Source organism: Pangasianodon hypophthalmus, chromosome 16, assembly GCF_027358585.1.
Source record: "Pangasianodon hypophthalmus isolate fPanHyp1 chromosome 16, fPanHyp1.pri, whole genome shotgun sequence".
NCBI classification, from domain to species: Eukaryota; Metazoa; Chordata; class Actinopteri; order Siluriformes; family Pangasiidae; genus Pangasianodon; species Pangasianodon hypophthalmus.
Window position 1 is genome coordinate 8,535,724 of NC_069725.1, and position 23,106 is coordinate 8,558,829.

General features: G+C 39.8%; 2 protein-coding genes and 1 long non-coding RNA gene across 3 annotated transcripts; 2 read left to right on the plus strand and 1 right to left on the minus strand.

Annotated features, from left to right (window-relative positions):
- The first annotated feature begins 1,181 nt into the window (after positions 1–1,181).
- On the plus strand, positions 1,182–12,452 carry zbtb17 (zinc finger and BTB domain containing 17). The gene is made up of 15 exons (XM_026920817.3): positions 1,182–1,567; positions 3,682–3,928; positions 4,270–4,431; positions 4,663–4,986; positions 5,088–5,177; positions 5,267–5,508; positions 6,999–7,141; positions 7,487–7,787; positions 7,869–7,956; positions 8,462–8,578; positions 8,674–8,794; positions 9,311–9,441; positions 9,643–9,915; positions 10,110–10,199; positions 11,147–12,452. Exons 2-15 carry the CDS (start codon positions 3,724–3,726, stop codon positions 11,500–11,502), a joined length of 2,643 nt encoding a protein of 880 aa, XP_026776618.1. The 5' UTR covers positions 1,182–1,567; positions 3,682–3,723; the 3' UTR covers positions 11,503–12,452.
- On the minus strand, positions 9,282–11,153 carry LOC128320588 (uncharacterized). Its single transcript, XR_008304143.1, has 3 exons — positions 11,005–11,153; positions 10,101–10,196; positions 9,282–9,382 (listed from the first exon to the last, which is right to left on the minus strand). It is a non-coding gene; the product is annotated as an uncharacterized LOC128320588 (long non-coding RNA).
- A 1,252-nt stretch (positions 12,453–13,704) lies between the features above and the next one.
- Positions 13,705–21,421, plus strand: ddost (dolichyl-diphosphooligosaccharide--protein glycosyltransferase subunit (non-catalytic)). Its single transcript, XM_026920111.3, has 11 exons — positions 13,705–13,971; positions 15,653–15,763; positions 15,859–15,945; positions 16,057–16,160; positions 17,375–17,469; positions 18,218–18,311; positions 19,348–19,496; positions 20,202–20,349; positions 20,472–20,592; positions 20,686–20,792; positions 20,876–21,421. The coding sequence occupies exons 1-11, from the start codon at positions 13,737–13,739 to the stop codon at positions 21,023–21,025; spliced, it is 1,401 nt and encodes a 466-aa protein (XP_026775912.1). The 5' UTR covers positions 13,705–13,736; the 3' UTR covers positions 21,026–21,421.
- The last annotated feature ends 1,685 nt before the right edge of the window (positions 21,422–23,106 follow it).

Here is a 23,106-nt window from a genome sequence, read left to right on the forward strand (position 1 = left end):
AAAATATATATTTTATATTTTTATATATATATTTATGTGTGTGTGTGTGTGTTTATTCTTAGCATATAAAAACTTATTATTTATGTGTGTGGAATTTTTTAACTTCCAAAGTATACAGACGAAACATCTTCAAGACTTAGGTTTTTTAAAGTCAGAATACTGGCCTTTAAAGGTCAGAAATGCTGTACGCTTTTCATAGTAAGATATATGCACTCACCATCCACTTTATTAGGAACACCTGTACAACTGCACATTCATGCAGTTCTCTAATCAGCCAATCACGTGGCAGCAGCATAGTGCATAAAATCATGTAGATATTGTTTTTAGCATCAGCCTATGTAAACTCTAGAGAGAGATCCCAGGAGATCAGCAATTTCTAAAATACTCAAACCAGCCCATCTGGTACCAATATCCATGCCATGATCAAAGTCACAGAGATCACATTTTCCCCCATTCTGATGTTTAATGTGCACATTACCTGAAGCTCTTGACCTGCATCTGCATGATTTTTTGCATTATGCTGCTGCCACATGATGGACTGACTACATAATTCCATAAATGTGCAGTTGTACAGGTGTTCTTAATAAAGTGAACGGTGAGTGTAGATTTGAGTAATACAATCATAATTACAGACACACTGGGCTATTATATGGTCTACTGATAAAAGTCAGAAGAGAACATAAACATATATATATATATATATATATATATATATATATATATATATGTGTGTGTGTGTGTGTGTGTGTGTAATTTTGGCCTGAACACATTTGTGTTGGTGCTGCTAAAGTATGGCTTTACAATCATGGCTTTAGAAATTTGAAATTAAATGCAAATATGTGACTTTGAAGGCTATTATTTTTATTTTTATTCAAGGCTATTATTTTTTAGCATATATTTGTATCACACCATTTAGAATTTTAAACTGAAATTGTGAAATTCATTTACAGATTTCTCTTTTTCAAATCACGAAATTCAATTTCATATGGTATGACAGAAATTCAAAAGAATAACTTTCGTCAATTCAGAATGTTACAACTCCAGAAGCTCGTAATGTAATAGACGGACAAAAATCTGTGGGTAAACAGCACCCTCATGTGGTCAGCTGGTAGAACTGCAAGCCCGCGCATGCGCAAAGGCAACTTCACGCACCCCGCTCGGCCACTATCAATCGATCAGAGAGCAGAAGATGGCGGAGCGTCGAGTCTGAGCAACGACATCGATCGCCGGATAACTCGATTGGACGTAATCGCTCGAGTGTGTCTAAATTGATCACATACGTCCAGCTGTTTGGGTAAAACCGCTGGCGATAATATGAACATTTAAACGGAGTCACGATGAGCCGATTTCGGGTGTTTCAGCGCGTCGTTCCTGAAGCAAAACAGAGCAGAAGCTGAGGACACTTTCCAACCGTCTCCTGTCACCTCCATCTTGTTTCACAGCTCCAGCCGCGGCCAGGCACGCTGAGTTAATCCCGGAGCCCGAGAACAGAGGACTCCTAATCAATCCGCAACATCGTCAACCTGCTAGCGGAGGGATAAAGTAGGCCTGTGTGGCGGAAGTGTCTGTAGGTTTAATTTCATGTTTACATGTCGTACAGTCATTAAAACAACAAACACATGTCGTATTTCAGTGTTTTATTGGATGATAAGCTAAATATATTCGACCAAATGAGGTTGTTTAGGGTGTATAGGCAAAATTCGGTTAAAATACGACCGAAAAACACTGTTTGGCAGCTAACTATTTAACTAGCAGCAAATACTGTGTACCACAGCACATAGCACACAGCACAACTCCTGAAGCCATGGCAGTGACATACGACCTGTGCTAGGATAGTAGTTAGCTTCTTTAGGGATGCTAACAGAGTGACAACGAAAAGTTTTAAAAATTAAACATTCTGATTTTTTTTTCCCAACACATTATACAAAAATAAATAAATAAGTATGTAACACAGAGGGACTACAGGGGGAAATCAAATGGCCATTAAAAAGATTTTACATTAACATCTTATTAAGAATGGGCATTTGAACAATTAAACAATAAATACTCAAATATCAATATAAATAAATGTTTTAAATTGATATGAGGAAAAACAAAATACACACATTGTTTGTCATGACATAAACAATAAGAAATTAAAGAAAATAGTAGCCTCAGGTTTTCCAAAACATTGCGTGTGGTCCTGTTAATGTAACAGTCTAATACATTGTCAAGTCAAACATTATTATATTTTTTATCATTCCTTTATAACTTGTATTCATTGAAACAAAAAGTTTTTTCATGATCATGTTGTGACATACAATATAACAGCATGGTACACAGGACTATATAAAGTGCATGACAGTGAGTGAGCGAGTGCAAAATATACAATAAATTGTCAGAAAAATTAATATACAAGAATAAAAATAGTCAGGACACTGCATGTGAAGTAGACAGGACAGCAGAACAGTGCTGGATGGAGGAAACAGCTTTTTAATGGTAATATAGGTTCACTTGCATTTGTTTAGACTTGAGACCATTAATAACCAGGCCGGGATAGGAAAAAGTCTCCACTGGGTCAGATGTAGCTGGTATGATAGAGTCAGGTGATACAGACGTGCTGCCCATGACTGTGATGTTTTTTTGTTTTTTTGTTTATTGCTGTCATGCCCTGATATTGCTATTTAGCTTAAGATGTAAATCTCAAAAACATAAGTACAAAGGTCTGGGTCATACAATGAGGTTAACATGAGCTCATTCCTGGTCTTTGGATTACCACAGTACATATGGAGAGCTCACATCAACCCTATTGACCCACTTGTGTTCTTAATGGCAATAAAAAATTATATATACAAATATATGCACAGATCAGCCATAACATTAAAACCACTGACAGGTGACGTGAATAACATTATCTCATTACAGTGGCACCTGTCAAGAGGTGGGATATATTAGGCAGCAAGTGAACAGTCAGTACTCGAAGTTGATGTGTTGGAAGTCTAAGGATCTGAGCGACTTTGACAAGGGCTAAATTGTGATGGCTAGACGACTGGGTCAAAGCATCTCCAAAACGGCAGGTCTTGTGAGGAGTTCCTGGTATGCAGTGGTTAATACCTACCAAAAATTGTCCAAGGAAGGACAACTGGTGAACCAGTGACAGGGTCATGGGCGCCAAAAGCTCAGTGATGCTCATGGGGAACGAAGGCTGAGCCCACAGAAGAGCTACTGTAACACAAATTACTGAGAAAGTTAAAACTGACTATGATAGAATGGTGTCAGAACACACAGTACATCGCAGCTTGCTGCATATGGGGCTGCGTAGCCGCAGACCGGTCAGAGTGCCCATGCTGACCCCTGTAAGCTCCTACAATGGGCATGTGAGCATCAGAACTGGACTAGAAGAAGGTGGCCTGGTCTGATGAAAATGTTCTTTTACATCATGTGGACAGCTGAGTGTGTGTGTGCTGCTTTCCTGGAGAAGAGATGGCACCAGGATGCACTATGGGAAGAAACTAATGTATACAAAGATTTTTGTTTTGTCTTATTAACTTCAAGAGAATGAGAAAAACGAGGCTGGTGAAAGAGCGACTGTTTATAGCTGTGCCCTTAATTTTGGTTTCGTACAGGAATTTTAATTTTGTTGCATCACTATAAAAAATGAGTAGGTCATACTAAAATCACCTACCTGTTGTTTCATGACAGGATTATCCACAGCAAGAGCCTGACCTAGCCCAGGTGGCAGTGATGGACTTCCCATGGCACAGTGGGAAAGTTTTAGAGCAGCTGAACCATCAGCGTCAGCAGGATCTCCTGTGTGACTGCACGTTTGTGGTGGATGGAGTGGACTTCAAAGCCCACAAAGCCGTACTGGCAGCATGCAGCACCTACTTCCACGCTCTCTTTCTGGACCAGAAGGATGTTGTGCATTTGGATATCAGTAATGCTGCAGGTATACCAAATCTAATCTAATCTAACATTTACATTTATATCATGACCAATATCTTTTATATATTTATTGCCATTTTTATTGAGTGCAAAAATTTGTACCCCCAATGTATTAGTGTACCTCTATTTGACAATCTATCTACAACATCCTGCATGAAGTTACAGTTTCAACAGAAAAATTTGAAAGTATGAAAGCACACTAAATGTCTTGTTGGTGTAAACTACATTTCTTTGTATTCTTGTCCTGAAGATGTGCGAACTGTTACACACAACCGTACATTTTCTTGACAAGCTACAATTTCTACTTTTGTTTTTCATAACAGCCAACTTTTATGATCCTTGCAGGCCTTGGACAAATCCTTGAATTTATGTACACAGCTAAGCTGACGCTGAACCCTCAGAATGTCGAGGATGTGCTGGCTGTAGCCACTTTTCTTCAGATGCAAGAAATTGTCAATGCTTGCGCTGCTTATAAGTCTCTCACAGGACCTCCAGTGTTAAACAATGGTCAGTAGTGTCCAAATTTATTATATGTATCTTATACCACAGTGCTGTTGAATTCTCCAATCTGATTGCTGTCTGTAAGGCAAATCACAGGTTTATGTTAATGCACTGGTTCTAATACATTATCTTTCCTGTAGTAACAGCACACCCCACAGTGCTTTATTCCTTACTTGTATAATTTCATGTGATATGTCTTTCATGGTGATCCTCTGTGTTTTGCTTCATATCACATAGCCATATCAGGTCCAACTGAGCAACATCAGAAGCTGGCTAAGGAAGACGAAGATGCTTCTATGGAGCAACAGGACAGTCACGTTTCGGCTCAGAGCGGCGTTCCTGAGGCAGATGAAGCTCCCTCTTCATCAGAGACCTCTGAAGAGCAGCAGGCGAGGTGTAGCACTACTGAAAGACAAAGCGCAGGAACTCAAAGTGCAGGAGTTAGGGTAGGAAGACCACACAAGCTCAGCCAGTACGCCAAGCTAAAGGAGGAAGAGGAGAGCACAACAAAGGATCTCATGGAGTATCAGGATGACCTGTCTGATGCTGATTACACACCCAGTCAGTCTGTCTTCTCTGTCTCATGCTTTCCTTGACTAGAATGACCTTCTTTAGTACCCATTGTATATGAAAGACTATGGTACTATCTGTTCTTCTTTCAGAAATATCACAAAGAGCTGCGACTAGGAGGTCTTGCGTAAGAACACGGAGAAGCAAATCAAAATTTATCACTCACCATGTGTCCACGCCAGGTAAACACCCATCTCTGTCATGCTATAACTGCAACCACGTATATTTTCTCTTCTGGTGATTGCTTTGTTCTTTTGTCCCTTGGTGATAGATGATGGTAGTGAAGGAAGTTTGTCAAAAGTCACTACTGAAGAAAATATAAGAGAAGAACTGGAACAGGAAGAGGAGGCTGATGAAGAGGAGGAGCATACAGAGCAAGATGATGGGGAGATGGATGTAGATGATGCAGAAGCAGGAGCAACAGACGAAGGAGAGGGAAAGTGTCTGAGGTCTGGGGTCATTGCTGAACGCACTGAGTCCAGATCGTACGGCTCCGTCACACACAAATGTGAGGTAAGAGAGGCTTAGCATGTGTATGCAATGCTTTATAGAGTAAATATTTAAAGGACTGCTCTTTTTTTAACCTTATCTGTCTCTACTGTATCTGTAGAGGATATGTGACTACCAGGAATGAGATTTTAAACATTTTCCTGTATGGAGAAATGATAGGAAATCTGATTTACTCTAAACTTACTTGTAATGGAGATCTAAGAGTAGTTTCCATCAATAAGTAAAAAAACACTTGGGGGTGTGCTGTTATAGGAAAAGTATTAATAATGGAGTGATGTAATATGTCCTTAAGTGTTTTACTCCTCTTTTACCGCAGGAGTTTGCCAATCCTAGCAATTTTTATTTATTAAAGAATGACATATGTTTATCCACTTACAATTACATTTAATTTTGAGGAAAGTCCACGAAGGTTAGTTCCTGTTATCACTTAAGTTATAATAGCTATAAACAGTCATTCCTTCAGCACACTCTCTTTATTTCTCTCTCTTGAAGTTAACAACTCCTCTATTCAGAAGACTTTGTTGTAAAACAAAAGTTTTCTGACTGTGTTAGAAAACATAGTTATGGTTTTACCTCTGATTATTAAAAAGTTGTGATACAGAGAATCGGAGAAGACCTCATCATATTCACAATTACAAACGGGTTTGTCCCTGTGTAAGTCATAATAATAAAGTGAATTAATATAAATCTGTGATTTGTCTTGCAGCTGGAACTATCAGAGCTGCTGTTATAGAAAACTAATCAACACCTGAGCAGTCAGAATCGAGAATTCAACAGCACTGTGGTATAAGCGTTTATAATACATGCCTATATAGTGCAAATTCAAAACTCCAGTCATTGCATTCTAACAGTAGGTGTCTTAAGATGAAACAGACATTAGAGAATGTTTTACCAAATCTGTTTTTATCTGATTTTCCACAACTGGAGCAATACAGTAAAAATATTTCCAGTTACTCACACTTTCCTGAAGGTTTTGGGGTAGGCATACGCCCTCAGACACACACAGCTATGCTAATGACTGTAAATTCCTCCCTCTGAAAAACTAGTCCTTTCTCTGAAACGCCAAATTTTTAGATTAATTTATGAATAACTTTGACTGAGGAAATTATGATGGAAAAAATTCAGGTTTCATATAAGCTTTTATTGACTTACCAAACATCTGGCCTTAGACTTTTTCTATAAGTGAGTTTAGAGTAAACAGGCTTTCTGGTCTTTTCACAGTACAGAGAAATGGGTTGAAATTAATCACACCTACTCTACAGAACAGTCCAGTACAGCGGTAGATAAAAATCAGGTTGAAACTGAGTATGGAATATTCCTTTAACACTTCCTTATAGCCCACCTCATTTTCAGTATCCTCAGTTTGTTTTTGCTATAGACATACAGAACTTTGGCAGTAGTTTGCATTACTTTGCATTCTTTGCCTGGGTTTATTTTATGTGCAAACCACTTCCATCCTCCGCATTTCTCCATGGTCTTGATGGCTTTTGCAGGACTGTGGAAAGAAGTTTACCCACACTGGGAATTTTAAACGCCACATGCGCATCCACACAGGCGAGAAGCCCTTCAGCTGCAGGGACTGCAACAAGGCCTTCTCTGACCCAGCCGCCTGCAAAGCTCATGAAAAAACCCACAGGTAAGTTAGCACCGTGCCAACAGAGATACTTCAGCAGCGGTGTGTTTTTTTTTTTTTTTTTTTTTTTTTTAAGTTTTGAGGCTGTACGCTGGAAATGGATGGAAAAAAGAGTGATGGATGGAATAGATGCATTAGTGAGTCACTGGTAGAAGTTGACCATCTGTACTGAAAACTGTAAACAGTGTTCTCTGAGTGTATGTTAAACCCACTTGAGCATGTCATGTATATTGATGTTGCACAGAGGCTGTAGCGAATGCATCTACAACACTAGTGGAAATAAAATCCGATCAGATTGAAAAGGACCACAGATGACTCGTGTGCTGCTGCATTTCTTTTTACCTCTAGCCCTGTAAAGCCATACTGCTGTTCCACATGCGGGAAGAGCTACCGGCAGATCAGCCTGCTGAACCTGCACAGGAAGCGGCACACAGGCGAGGCGCGCTACAGCTGCGACGAGTGCGGCAAACTCTTCACCACATCAGGTAACCTGAAGCGCCACCAGCTGGTGCACAGCGGCAAGAAGCCGTACCACTGTGAGTACTGCGAGCGCGCTTTCTCCGACCCCACCGCCAAAATGCGCCACCTGGAGATCCATGACACTGACAAAGGCCACAAATGCCCACAGTGCGACAAGAAATTCAATCAGGTTAGAGAAAGGGCAGAGGATGCAAAAAAATAAAGGGTTTCTATGAAACACAATGATAACTGTTTAACAAAATTTTTTCAGATAGGAAACTTGAAAGCTCACATGAAGATCCACATCGCAGACGGACCTCTGAAGTGTAAAGAGTGTGGGAAGCAGTTCACCACATCAGGTGAGATGTCTACAGAAAGAGGTGGTGTGTGTGGGTGTATGAGTGTCTGCAAGTGTGTGAATGTCTGCAGGTGAGAGCTTGCGTGAGAAGGTGAATATAAGTGTCTGCATGAGTGAGTGTGTGCGAGTGTGCTCATCTGTGTGACCGTGTGAGACTGTGTGTGTCTGCATGAGACTGTGTGAGACTGTGTGTGTCTGCGTGAGACTGTGTGTGTCTGCGTGAGACTGTGTGTGTCTGCGTGAGACTGTGTGTGACCGCGTGAGACTGTGTGTGTCTGCGTGAGACTGTGTGTGTCTGCGTGAGACTGTGTGTGTCTGCGTGAGACTGTGTGTGTCTGCGTGAGACTGTGTTTGTCTGTGTGAGACTGTGTTTGTCTGTGTGAGACTGTGTGTGTCTGTGTGTGTCTTCCTGTCTGTCTGCATATGTGACTGTATTTGTGTAAGTGCGAGCGTGCGTGCGTGTGTGTGTGTGTGTTAGAGTGCTTGACAGTGCTCTCTTTGTGCAGGGAACCTGAAGAGGCACCTGCGTGTTCACAGTGGAGAGAAACCCTTTGTGTGTATGCACTGTCAGAGAGCGTTCGCTGATCCAGGTGCACTGCAGAGACACGTGCGCATTCACACAGGTACTTCACTCACTTTATTCCCACCTCTCACAGGGCTTCTATCTATGTGCAACGGGTTGTGTAGAGCGGACTGTGTGTGTGTGTGATTGTTGCAGGGGAAAAGCCATGTCTTTGTCTGATCTGTGGAAAAGGCTTCACACAGGCCAGTTCACTGATTGCTCATGTCCGACAACACACTGGAGAGAAGCCGTATGTATGTGACCGCTGTGGCAAAAGGTATGTACTGTATATAAAGTACTATATACACACACACAATACTGTGCAAAAGTCTTAAGCACATGCAAGATACCTTCAAAAATAATGAAATTAGATGTTTCTACATTAAAAAAATACTAGGCATAGTTCCTCTGGAGGTTTTGACTGTCGTATTTGCTTCTTATTTTTGCGTGCAATATCCAGCAGCCTTCATTATATTTCTGTCTGAAAAATGGTCTATTATGTAATATGCTGCTTTCTTTACTGACTAGTTTTGTGCTAGAAAACTAATGTTTGGAAATCTAAAATGTTTTAGAGATCTAAGATCTAAAAGTTGGTACTAAAAAAGTAGGGTACCTAAGACATTTGCACAGTACTCTGTAACATATATATATATATATATATATATATATATATATATATATATATATATATATATATACAGTGTATAGATTATTAAAAATGATGTTATTAAACATACTATGTGATCAAATGGTAGTTATGGATACTGTGTAATTGTGACGTTATAACATACAGGTTTGTGCAGTCCAGCCAACTGGCCAATCACATCCGCCATCATGACAACATACGACCCCACAAATGCCAAACCTGCAACAAAGCGTTTGTCAATGTCGGAGACCTCTCTAAACATATCATCATTCATACAGGTACACAAACATTATCTGATATATTTTTTATATAGAGTAATTCATTTTTCAAAATTACATCAAAGGGCAAAGTGACATCAGACTTCTGACTGGTGAGTGGAAAGGTTACGCAAGATTAAGAGTGCTTACTTTGTTTAAAAAAAAGGGAAAAGCATTCGTTTTCTCCTGAATGCCTATTCATCTCTGTAACTCCACTCACAGGTGAGAAACCTTATCTTTGTGACAAGTGTGGACGTGGGTTTAACCGTGTGGACAACCTCCGCTCCCACGTTAAAACTGTTCACCAGGGCAAAGCGGGCATGAAGAGACTGGTAGTGACAGAGGAAGACAACGGGGAGGACAAGCTGCTCCCTGCAACTGCCTCTGTGTCTGACCTTGATGAGAATGAAGTCAATATTGTTACAGTCACCACAGACGACATTGTGACTTTGGCTACAGAAGCATTGGCAGCCAACACTGTCGCACAGCTGACTGGTAAGAGACAACAACGAGTGCACAAGATGTAGTATAATGTTGTGTCTGAGAGATTTATTAGCATAAAGAGGATGAGTGAAGTTTGTGAAAACAAGAAGGCTTTTTTTTCCCATTTTGTTTGAATGCAAAGATGATTTGTAGCAGTTAGTGGTGATGAGAATGATTTCTAACGTTGTTGTACTCACCCGATGCAGTGGTGCCTGTTGCAACATCTGTATCTGCGGATGAAACAGAGGCTCTGAAAGCTGAGATCACAAAGGCAGTGGAGAAAGTGCAGGAGGCTGGTGAGACAAATCATTTACACATATATGTATATATATATATATATATACAGTATATTAGAGGCCCATGTGGCAAAATACTCAGTGCCAATGTACTACTGTGTGCAGAAATTCTGCAGATAGTGAGAACAAATTATCAGTACATACCAACAAGACATTTAGTGTTATATTTCACAGACTTTTCCTCATTATCACAAGAGAAGGGCAAATAGTGAATGTAAAGTTATAATGGATATTTGTAACTTCTTGGAATTCATTTTTTGTAGATAAACTGCAAAAAAAGATTATTCATTCATATTTATATTAGAGTATTCATTTTACTCATGATGTTTCTGCAGCAGTTTGTCTTAAAGGAGCAGTTTGTAATAGCCTTTTGTAATATTTAGAGCCTTTTCTCTTTTTTTTATTCTGTTGCCTCTGAGGTTGCAATGGCAGTGAGAAGACTGACAATCCCTTCCTTTCCACCCAGCGACCACATTCCCGCCATTGAAACCTTGTGAATTGCTTTGACATTAAACTCATTTCTGGGCCAGAAAATGTTTACATAGATGCTAGAAGTAAAGAAACCTTGCAGCTATCAAATTATCGTCTACATGCTAACATTATGAGTTACAGTTTTATGAAGTATCCTTTAAATTAGATTATTATTATAGCTGTAGCAACAATTTTAATCATCACAAAATGCATATTTAATCCTAAACAGGTAGACCATGCAGAATACTATTACACCCTGCTACAACTTGTCCTCCCGCCCCTCTGTACTTTTAACTGATCTTTTGTGGTGAGAAGTTGCAGGATAAGTTATTACCTAATCCTCTGTCATCCTCCTCCTGCAGTGTTTTGTGTCAGTATCACCAGTACAGAATGACAGCATATTCATTACACCCTTTATAAATGTCGAACCAGTTCACATGATCTTTAAAGTCCATTTTCCTTCTTCACCCCTGTAGATCCCAACACACAGATCTTATACGCATGTGACTCCTGTGGGGAGAAGTTTCTGGACGCTAGTTCTCTGGCCCAGCACGTGCGCATCCACACGGCCCAGGCTCTCGTCATGTTCCAGGCTGACTCGGACTTCTACCAGCAGTACGAGGCAGCGGACGGCACTTGGCAGACCACCGAGCAGGTCATTCAGGGAGAAGAGCTCCTCTTCAGGAGGGAGGGAGAGGAAGAGGCTAACGATGACACCCGGGGCGAGGAGGAGCATACTGAACCTCAGACTGAGGAGGAGGAAGAGGAGGCGGAGTCTCAGACTGAAACTACAGTAGAGGATGTACAGATTTGTGAAAGTCAGACTCAGTGATGCTATACTGAGCAAAGGAAAGAATTTTGAAAATCTCAGAGACATCAGCATAGTTGAGGAATATATTAGATATCACTTGAAATGTGTCAATGTTACTATTTCAAGTCGAATGCTACATTTTGGGCTTGTTTTTACAAATTGGTTGCGTAGCACAAGCACACAATGTCATGCTTAGGCTGTAAAGAATTCTTTTAAAAGAAGTCGTTTGTTTTCGGACATGCTAATTCTAGCTCAGTGCACATTTCTGTCTATTATGCTGTATTTTTCTGATACTTATCACACAACACAGAAGTGTCTATCAGCTACACCTCTGACTTTATATGGTTCCTTTGCCAGCATCTACATTCTCAATCATGCACTAATATTGAGTATTAAATGTTATATACACTGTGCATAACATTGTAACCTGTGTTCTATCACAGTCTTATATGTTTCATAAAAAACATCAATTATCAAAACTGAGCACACTTTCATTCATTCTTTGAATTTCTTTTTCTTCGTAATTACTCAGGATTACTTTCATTTAGCACATCTTATACAATTTAAACCATAACATTTATTAAATGCACAAAGAGCTATCTAAAATGATTAGAAAATGTATAAAAGATTTGTATGATGATGCAAGCAGCTACTGGGTAAAGAAGCAGGTGCATACTAAGTAATGCAGGGCTCATGAACTAATTTAGGCAATATCTATTAAACAGATAATGTGAACAACATGATGGAGTAATTATGTAATTGCCAAAGATTGCACATTTAAACTTGTGTTTAATTCTCATGAAATTCCATTTATGTCTAATTTCAAAAACAAGGAAGCAAACACTCACATGAATAAGTGAAGCAATACATGCATATGAATACAGATGTTTGCACATCTGATGTTGAAATGATGAAATTAATGATACATCTATTGTGTTAGGTTTCACTTCATATCTTCATTAGCCTTTTATTTTATGTGCCCCTTTTAATGTTTCCTGCTGTTGGATTTGGATTTTGGAGAATCTCACTTGTGATTTTTCTTCTACTCATTGGTCGTGTGTTTATGTCTCTTTCATTTCTTATTTATTTCTTACATCACCATAATGATGTATAATTGATAATGTTAACATTAACACTTTGATAGTCTTGCACTCCTCTCCAGCTCTGTGAATGTCCAGTATCTACTGTTTTGGTAAAAAAGATGTTTTACTCCAATTGACACAGCAATCTTTTCACCTGGGTGATGTAAACATTTGAGCTGACTCAGTTGCTGTAATATTAAAATTAACATTGAAGTCTATTTTGTTAAAAAACTGTAAATTAATGAGTCAGAAACTGAGGTATGTAAAAGTAAAAATAGTGAAAAATGGCATCAGTATTTATAAGTCATGTAACTACAAAAACAACAACAATAATAATAATAATAATAATAATAATAATAATAATAATAATAATCCATCTTGATTAACCACTTTATCCTGGTCAGGGTCACATGGATCCCAGGAACATGGTGTCCATCATGGCATCATGGGGCAGGTTGCACACACATTCACACCTAGGGGCAGTTTAGCATAGCCAGTGTAACCATCAGCATGTTTTTGGGAGGTGTGAAGAACTTGGACAACCCTGAAGAAACCCACAGGGCAAAAGAACATGCACAGCTCCCACAAACAGTAGCCTGATCTCTGGATTGAACCGGGGACCCTAGAGCTGTGAGGCAGCATCTCTACTGCTTTATCACCACCATCACCCCTAATAATAATAATAATAATAATAATAATAATAATAATAACAATAATAATAATAATAATAATAATAATGCAGCTTCATAACAGGGCTTCCTGATCAGATTATATGTATGAATCAGTGATTTTATAATTGTTTTTTTTTTTATAGGTTTAATTTTGCAGTAAGCCATTTTGCAGTCTTGTGTACTTCAGTAGTTGGTGTGTAATTGTGTGTTATTGTTAGGATGGGTTTACTGTGTAGTATATTTTAGCAGCACTTCCGGGTCTTTGTTGGATAATCTCACTATTTTCTGACTTTCAGAAGGTTGGATCCTTTATCGCCTTTGTGCTTGGATTCATCGCAGTTTTATGGTGATCTGCTAAATAAATGTAAGCCCATGTTACATTACAGCACACCTCCTCTCCAGCTCCTCCGTAGCATTGGTCCATGAGGCGCCACGCGATTGGCTGAGAGGGAGGGTCAGAGTTCACATCCCTGTTAGCGCTGACGTTGTCCAAAGGAGGAAAATGGCGGCGTGTGGATCAGCAGTGAGGGACGCAGGCTGCAGTGTAGCATCAAGCCGCGGAAGACGGGGTGCCAGCATGTCTTCATCACAGTCTGGAGGACTTGGAAGGAATGTGCTGTGTGTTTTGTCCGCCGCTTTGCTGCTGCAGGTGGTTTCTGGAGACGGAAAGACTCTGGTCCTGCTGGACAGCCCGAACATCAGAGACACCCATTCAATCTTCTTCCGCAGCCTGGCAGGTGAGGAGATCAGCTCTGCTTCTTAGACACATAGCCAAGGTAGCAGCTAGTTATGCATATTATAATTAGTTCTACTGATTGATTGATTGATTTACATTTGATCCAAACTGCCTGAGTGTTTCTGAGTGCAGATTTGTAGCGCGTGCATAAGCATGCAAGTGAGCGCCACTTCCTGGTTTGTGATCAGGAATAAAAGCAGCTGAGTGCATTAGACTCCAGTGCACACTACAGCCCTGCTAGCACTTACTGCTGTCCCTGAACGTTTAGGCAACGTTTAGTTTTGGTTCTCCTTAACGTTCTGATAGTAGAACTTTGTTTGTTTGCTTGTTTGTTTGGGTACTAATTTCAAGGTTCAAGGTTCTTTATTTGTCACATACATATTACATACATGTGATGTATTAATGTAGTGAAATGTTTTTCTTAGTGCCTCGTCCCACAGTGCAACAGTGATACATAATAAAACAGACTATAATAAAAGCAGAATATAATGAATAAAATAGAAAAATAGAAGAATAGAATAGAATCTAGTAGATGAATATCGACGTTCTGTGTGAAAATATGTTTAGCAGCTTTTAGAGGACGTAGTGTGCACAAAATTGTCTCATTAGTGCAATAGTGCAGGAGTTTTTTTTGTCTGTCCATAGTGCAACTGTGTGTGTGTGTGTGTGTGTGTGTGTGAGGTAGAGTAATGTACAGACTTCTCATTGTGTCCTCATTCAGTAGCCGGATTGCCTGAGTGTAGAAACTCCTCCTGAGTCTCTCTGGGTTGGTCCTCAGGATCCTGATGGGAGCACTGAGAAGATCATTTTAACTAATTACAAAATGAATATCTAAAAAGCATCGTTTGGTGAATGTCAGTTTTCATATAACCATTAGAGAATGTTCTAGAGAGTGTTCTGAAGTTCCTTGAACATTTCAGAATCAGTGCTGAGTTTGTTAACCAAACTAGAATGTTTCCAGAACGTTAGAAAGAGAAACCAAACGCTGACATTAGGGAAAGTTGTGTGTCTGTTGGGAGGGTTATTTAGCAGCTGTGGGGAGGTAAAGTAAAGAATTTCAATTTTGGGGGGAAGAAACTGGAATATGTTCATGAAGAAAGGGCAAGAACACTGCAGTACGTCTCATCGGGAAGCTGTCTGGTATGCAGATTGGGATTCTGTGAATGGGTCTTGGCTATACGTACCTTTGCAGGTGCAGGTGTTCAACTTCACCCATAATATCTCTCAGTTTCTGAGTCTGAATCGGAGTGAAATGGATACTTTTGGTTTGTTTAATCTTTTTGTTTGTTGATCCAAATATCTAAAACACATCTCAGTTTGCACCTTGTGCTTCAGTTTAACAGCTCACATCTACAAAAAAAAAAAATACTGCCTGCAACCCAAAACACGGCATGTTTGATTGACTTCCTGCAGCTGGGTCAATTCAGCGATCACTAGATCGAGACCCCCTTGCTCAGACGGTGTTAGAGCGATACTTTGGTTCACACTTGAGTGTGATTTTTATGTTCTCACCTGCGTAAAGAATCTGCGCTGAGTGGGAAAGTGCACCAGGGTTTGATTCAAACAAACTGAACACTGAATATGTGAAAGCACCCATCAGACCAGAAAGTTGATCTGTTAATTTGCTGGGACCAAACCCAGTCAAATTACCGTGTTAATCATTATCTGCTCTTTTTCCTCAGATCGTGGTTTCGATCTCACATTTAAGACTGCTGATGATCCCGGTCTCTCCCTGATCAAGTATGGACAGTTCCTGTATGACCATCTCATCATTTTCGCCCCATCTGTGGAAGGTAAAGATCAATTCAAGGCTCTTCAGTAATTCTTCATCAGACATTTTGGTGTATAACTGTGTTCAGTCTGACTGACCATAATGTCTCTGTTTAAGATTTTGGAGGAAACATCAATCTGGAGACCATCACAGCCTTCATTGATGGTGGGGGCAATGTTCTGATTGCAGCCAGCTCAGATATTGGTGAGTCTTTCAGAACATTTCAGACAGTGGATGGAAACGGTCCTGTGTTTTATTGTTATTATGAATTAGGAGCTTTATTATACTCTGTGTTATGTTTTTCGCTTTCTACAGGTGACCCAATACGCGAGCTGGGCAGTGAGTGTGGTATTGAGTTTGATGAGGAGAAAACTGCTGTCATTGACCATCATAACTACGATGTCTCTGATCCTGGCGAGGTGAGCGGATAAAGGAAGTTTTGTGTGTGATGTAAATGTGCAAATTGCGCTCATAAACATTGAGTCATAAATACAACATTAATTGATTTATATTACACCCAAAAAGAAAAGTACATAATTTCATATTTCATTACTTTAGTACGTAAATAATTAATTCTGAACTTACCCTGAGTCATCTACTTCACTTGATGGATGGATGGATGGATGGATAGATGGACTTTATTGATCCCCAATGGGAAAATTTGGGGAAATAAATATCTAAAATAATCTACAAGCACTAAAATAAATAAGAAATGCAGTATAAATATAAAATGAATAATTATCTTATTATATATTATAATTTTATTATAATAATGAGAGTGTGGGCTTTTTTTCTCCAAAGGACCTCCACCAATTTTTCAGCATTTCTGGAACTTAAGGGTTGTTGGTATTTAGCACAATGAAAATCCACAGCATGAACACAATGGAACAAAATGCAAATGTGATGATTGCCAGACACTGGTACATTAGCACTGCCTAGACGTACTCCAGTAAACTAACATGGTTGTCTATTCTTTTCCATGACCTGGCTTTTCATTTTAAAATACGGTTCAGAGCAATACAGATAGTGTGTATAATCTCAAATTTACAGAGTGTTTGTACAGGCTAGTGGTATGTGGGTTTTAAAACCAAGAGTCTTTGAAGCAGGAATCCAGATTGACTGCAGTCTGAATATCAGGGTTTGGGTGTCTTTTAAATTGTTTGTTTTATTAGTTTTTTTATTTATGTAGCTTAATCTTGACCTGTAACTATAGCATGCGCTACTCATTCTGAATCCCACCACCTGTTGCATTACACATCCGCTGAGCCGATCTGGCAGACTGTAGAATATTTTTTTTAAATACATGGATTAGATGCCGACCAGACTCGATTAATATAAATGCGGAACAGAACATGGCATCTCATAGCCGAAACCTTGTCTGAAACCTTGACTTATGTACTTCTTGTCAAGGGTTCTGCATTATTAGCTACTTAACTAGCTAACTCGCCAAACTTTATTAAATTACACTAGCTATCATCTCAGTTACAGTGCCGCATCATTTGGGGTTCTGGGCAACCCGAAATATGGGACTGCGCCTTTTACATTCCTAGTGGGATAGCTAACCAATTTATTATTTGTTCACCCCTGCTGTTTGTGTTTTGTAAATGTTTGTTTCCACTTGTTGTTTCTGCAGCACACCCTGATTGTTGCAGATCCAGAAAACCTCCTTAAGGCCCCCACTATTGTTGGCAAGCCCACTGAGAACCCCATACTCTTCAAAGGTGTCGGGTGGGTGATCTTTATCATATGTAACTGTTAACCATAAGATAAGAGAATAAAAATAAGATATATAAAAATATAATGAGAGCTGTGCAAATATATAGCGATAAACACATATACAGTACATGTGCATCTGTGTACAGAAGTACCCTAGTAACTGTTATGCAAAGTAATGGCAGTTATGCAGATATCTATGAGTAATACAAAATACTTTTTAGATAAAAATATTCAGATAGATGACATGAGGAAGGTGGTGTACTGTCTGATAGCTTGAGGGAGGCAGGAGTGTAGCTTGCTGCTCTGTGTGCTTTGCTGTGTATTGTTTTATGGAGTGAGTATGTGTGGTTCGTCATGGCTGAGAGCTGGGCTGCTGTTCTCCTCTCCATCAAATCCAGACTGAGTCCAAGAATTTAGCCTCCTTAAAGTTATTTTTGAGTCTGTTAGTGTCCTTTGCAGTGATGTTGTAGCCCCAGGACACTACAGACTTGTAGGACATGCACAGCAGGTTCCCACATACACCTCAGCCTCCTTAGAAAATAGTATGCTAGCTATGGGAGCCATGTCTCTTCTTGTACACACTGTCTATGTTCAGTTCATTTCCCATCTCAACTTGTCACTCAGTTCATTTTCTCTGACTAGTGCTGCCTGAGACTTCTTCCTCTGTCTCCTTCATATACATCATGCATGTGATGTTTGTGATGTTCATGTGCAGGCAGGTGATTTTGGATTTATTGTAGATCTCTTCTTTTATTTCCAGAATGGTGGCTGATCCTGATAACCCTCTCGTCCTGGACATCCTCACAGGCTCCTCTACTTCCTACTCCTACTTCCCTGACCGTCCTATTACACAGGTGAGTATGCAGTATGATTTGGTGATGCAGTGTTTCCCACAGATCTGAAAGATAGACATCAGGGCCTTACCTCACTAAAGCTCTTGTGGCTGAATGAGCAAATCCCCACAGCCACGCTCCAAAATCTACTGGACAGCCTTCCCAGAAGAGTGGACTTTATTATAACAGCTAAGAGGGACTAAATCTGGAATGGGATGGTCAAAAAGCACATGGATGAGATTTTTGGCCATATAGTGTACACTCACTGTCCACTTGATTAGGAACACCTGCACATCCATGCAAGCAGCCAGTCAGTGGGCGCAGGCTCACTGAAACTGGACAGTTGAAGATTGGGAAAAGACCAAGTGAGGTTTTTCCAGCATTCAGCTGTCTATTTTTGGTGAACCTGTGCTCAAAGTAGACTCAGATTCCCGTTCTTGTCTGACAGGAGAGGAGTCCGATGTGGTCTGCTGTTGTAGCTCATCTACCTCAAGGTTTGATTGAGTTACTGTAGCTTTCCTGTCAGTTCAAACTAATCTAGCCAGTCTCCTCTGAACTCTCTCAACAAGGCATTTCTGCCTGCAGCTGCTCACTGGATATTTTTTTTTTGTCTTTTTTTCTTGCACCATTCTGTGTAAACTCTAGAGACTATTGTGTGTGGAAATCCCAGGAGATCAGCCATTTCTGAAATACTCAAACCAGCCCGTCTGGCACTAACTACCATGCCATGGTCAAAGTCACTGATAACACATTTTTTCCCCCATTCTGATGTTTGATGTGAACATTCACAGAAGCCTTTGACCTCTATCTGCATGATTATATGCATTGTGCTGCAACACATGATAGGCTGATTGGATAACTGCATGAATGGGCAGGGGTATGGGTGTTCCTATTAAAGTGGCCAGAGAATGTACTTCAGTCAAAGATTTGTCTCAAATAACCCTTCCCTCTGCTTGTATTTGAATAAGTTTAAGCAAGGGAATACTGCCTGGATGGGATGCCTGGACTTATTATTTCATGGTTGTTCTGTCTCCCATATTCCACTCTCGTATCACAGTACCCTCATGCAGTTGGAAAGAACACCCTCCTGATTGCTGGCCTGCAGGCGAGAAACAACGCTCGTGTGGTCTTCAGTGGATCCTTGCATTTCTTCAGCGATGCCTTCTTCAACTCCCCAGTGCAGAAAGCCACCCCAGGATCCCAGAGGTTTGAAAAATCATTCTTTTTTTTTTTTTTTTCTTCCACTATCTGTTCATCCATTTCTGATCAGTCAGATTGCAACTGTGCATAAGAAAAAAGTGACTTTATTCCACAAACGTCTTCAACATCCACAGTTTACAGAAGAAGTTGAGTGCAAAAGTTGCCATCCCCTGCAGTTACTGGGGGGGAATACAAGGAAATTGTACCTCACATTTACAACTGAATTTCAACATGTTACTGAATATTAGAAATGACAGGATATTTATATCACATTGAGAAAGGGATCTGTAAACTTTTCAATTGATATCATTTTATACTTTTATTAATATCTTAATAAAATACACACTTTGATCATTTATGTATTGTTGAAGGACCATATGCAAAATGTAACACTCTTCTAAGAGTATGCAAACTTTTGCGTGTGTCCATATAAGGATATGAGGATGATCATAATCGACTATGATATCTGTGAGCTTAAAAAGTTAGCATTACAATGTCTTTAAATTGTCTTAATTTTTTTTGACTAACTCTATTAATCATGGTTTCAATACTGAGCAATATAATTGTTGCCATCATCCATCCCTAGTATTTAAAATCAGGACTGAAAGCAGAAGAGAAGCGAATTCAGGGAATTTTCTGATACTCTGTAATGTAAAGTTGTACTTGGTCTGTAGGTTTATTGTGGTTAAAGTGATGTTCGTGATGCTTTAGGTACTCACATACGGGTAATCAGGAGCTGGCCGAGGCTCTTTCCCGCTGGGTGTTTAAGGAGGCAGGTGTCCTCAGGGTTGGAGCTGTAAGTCATCATAAAGTGGGCGAAAGTGCGCCGCCTGCAGCTTATACCATCACTGACCTGGTGGTGAGTTTTATTACTGCTACAGTTTTACACACTCGTTTCTGACTTCCTGGTTTTCAGCAGCATTTTGAAAAGTGGTGTTACTGACACCTAGGCTCTTAATTTTTATTATATACTGATTACAGGAATACAGCATCGTAATCGAGATGCTGTCCGAGGGCCGCTGGGTGCCGTTTGACGGAGACGACATTCAGCTGGAGTTTGTCCGGATCGACCCCTTCGTCAGGACCTACCTCAAGAAAAACGGTATCCACCTGATTCGGTCTGCTTTTTAAATCTTAGATGCAAGAATTGAAAATGAAGATGCTATGAAATTATACGTATGCTTTGTCTGCACAGGCGGCAAATACAGTGTCCAGTTTAAGCTGCCAGATGTGTATGGAGTGTTTCAGTTCAAAGTCGATTACAACAGACTGGGCTACACACACCTTTACTCTTCCACACAGGTAAGTGCATTTGTTTTTAATGCTGCTGTTTCTCTTCCTACACTGAAGGCGTACTTTGTATTAACTTTGCCCCCGTGTCGCAGGTGTCTGTGCGCCCGCTGCAGCACACCCAGTATGAGCGCTATATTCCCTCTGCTTACCCGTACTACGCCAGTGTGTTCTCCATGATGGCTGGCCTGTTCGTCTTCAGCATCGTCTTCCTCCACATGAAAGAGAAGGAGAAGTCAGATTAAGTAGGATAGGAGTTATAGTTTAAGAATGAAATCAGATCGGGTTGATCCAGTCCTGTTGCGCAGGTCAGTGGTTGAGAACTGAACTGTGCTGGTGTAGGGTTTTTTTCCATGAGTCCGACGTGCCACTACAACTTTACACAGATTGTCAACCTGAGTTTAAATGCTCTTTTGTACAAGTTGAGTTTCTTTTATTTTCTGTATGAAATCTTCAGGCTGGTTTGTCATTTTATTTAAATAAAGCGAACAAGGTCCCACGGTGTACACCTAACTGCAGTTTCGATGACTAAATGCACTGATCTTTTTGTTCATGAAGCTTAAATTTGTAATGAAAGATGTTAAAATTCTGTAAACGTACCAGGGTTTATTAAAATGGTCCACCACCCCTCCACTTTAAAATTCTTGTCTGCCTTTATTTGGTTGTTTGTTTGTAAGTATCTTTCTAGAAGAGTGTGTGTGGATGCTCCTTTTTTACGTTACCTATATTAGAGCTCTGATTTTTCTCCAATACTAACACTCTCACAGTAAGAGCACTTATGAAACATCATATGCATGATGCCTGTATGCGTTAAAACAGTGCATCCTATGTTCACATGGAAGTTGATGTCAGTCAACATCAATATATCAGTGGATTGGGTCGAAAAATAGGTTGCCAAAATAGGTGGCTAAAAGGATAATCACAATGATTTGCCTTGATATTTAATTATTTATTATAATTATTCAGCCAATTTAATAATAGAATTACTTTAAAACAGAAAACCTTTCTTGTGGAATGTACACATGCTGACCACTTTAATAGGAATGTGTTGAAAGAGGAATGTTGATGAGTGAGGTCGGAGGAGAATGGCCTGATTGATTTGAGGTGACAGGAAGAAAAAGCATCTCGGACCGCACAACATGTCGAACCTTGAGGCGGATGAGCTACAGCAGCAGAAGACCACATCGGGTTCAACTCCTGTGAGCAAATTACAGGAATCTGAGGCTACAGTGGGCTCAGAGTTAATGAAACCTGACAGCTGAAGACTGGAAAAACATGATCTGGTCTTACTGGCTTATCTATCATCTGGTCAAATGGCTCCATAAAGTAGACTGCAGCCTAAAGAGATGAAAATGGGAGTGTGATGGGAGTCTCTCACCAGCTTTGGAGGGCAGGTTACCTGTAGCTCTGACCTCAGTCACAAGTTGTTAGGCAGATACACATGAGGTCTGAAATTTACAAAGTAAGAAGAAGAAATGCTGCATGACGACAGAATTTATGTCAAATACTGCATCACACGATCAATGAGAAGCTTCCCAAATTAGGTTTCTACCACCTGATCAAAAATAAGCACAACATGAGCACAAAGTGCTGCAGTAAGTGTTAGTATTTTCTCTGCTAGTCAGGAGGCAGTCAACTAGACCATTAATGATTAATTATAATCTATGAAGAAGGCTAAAGAGGATTAGATAATACATGTGACAGCAAGCAGCTAGAGTTATCATTCAACATTGAAGAAAACAATACAGCAAAAATACACCAGTGGAACATGTGGGGAAAAAAAACATTTGTTAGAAAATAATTCACTGTAATATCTAGCCTTGCTGATAGCAATCATTGCTATTATAATCAACTCAAAAGATTCTTCAAACATTACAGCATAGAACTTTGAGCTGGTTTCTGACAACATGCTGTAAGAGGAACACACTCATTTTGAAGCTTAAATGAGATTGTCACCTGTGTAGTGTAAATAGAAGAAGAGGACAAGGGCCAGATGATAAGCTAAAACGGTTCAGACATGTCTTCTTTCAACCAGAAATTACTGGATGTCTTATCTTAATTCGTCTTCTTATGTTGACAAACTCGCTCTGTCTGACGGCCATATCGTTCTGAGCTGTGTAGGCGTACACTGTCAGCAAACTTTAACCACTGTTGACTGAGGGTGAAAAAATGGTTGTTAGTTTAATCACCCAAATAAGTAGCATTTAAATATATCACACGGGTAGTTCTCTGGCTGTCATGAGAACGCTTGATAATTTAGGTGTTTATAAAACAATACTTCATGGCGTTATATATCCAAAACCATCAGTTAGCTGTGTAGTGATGA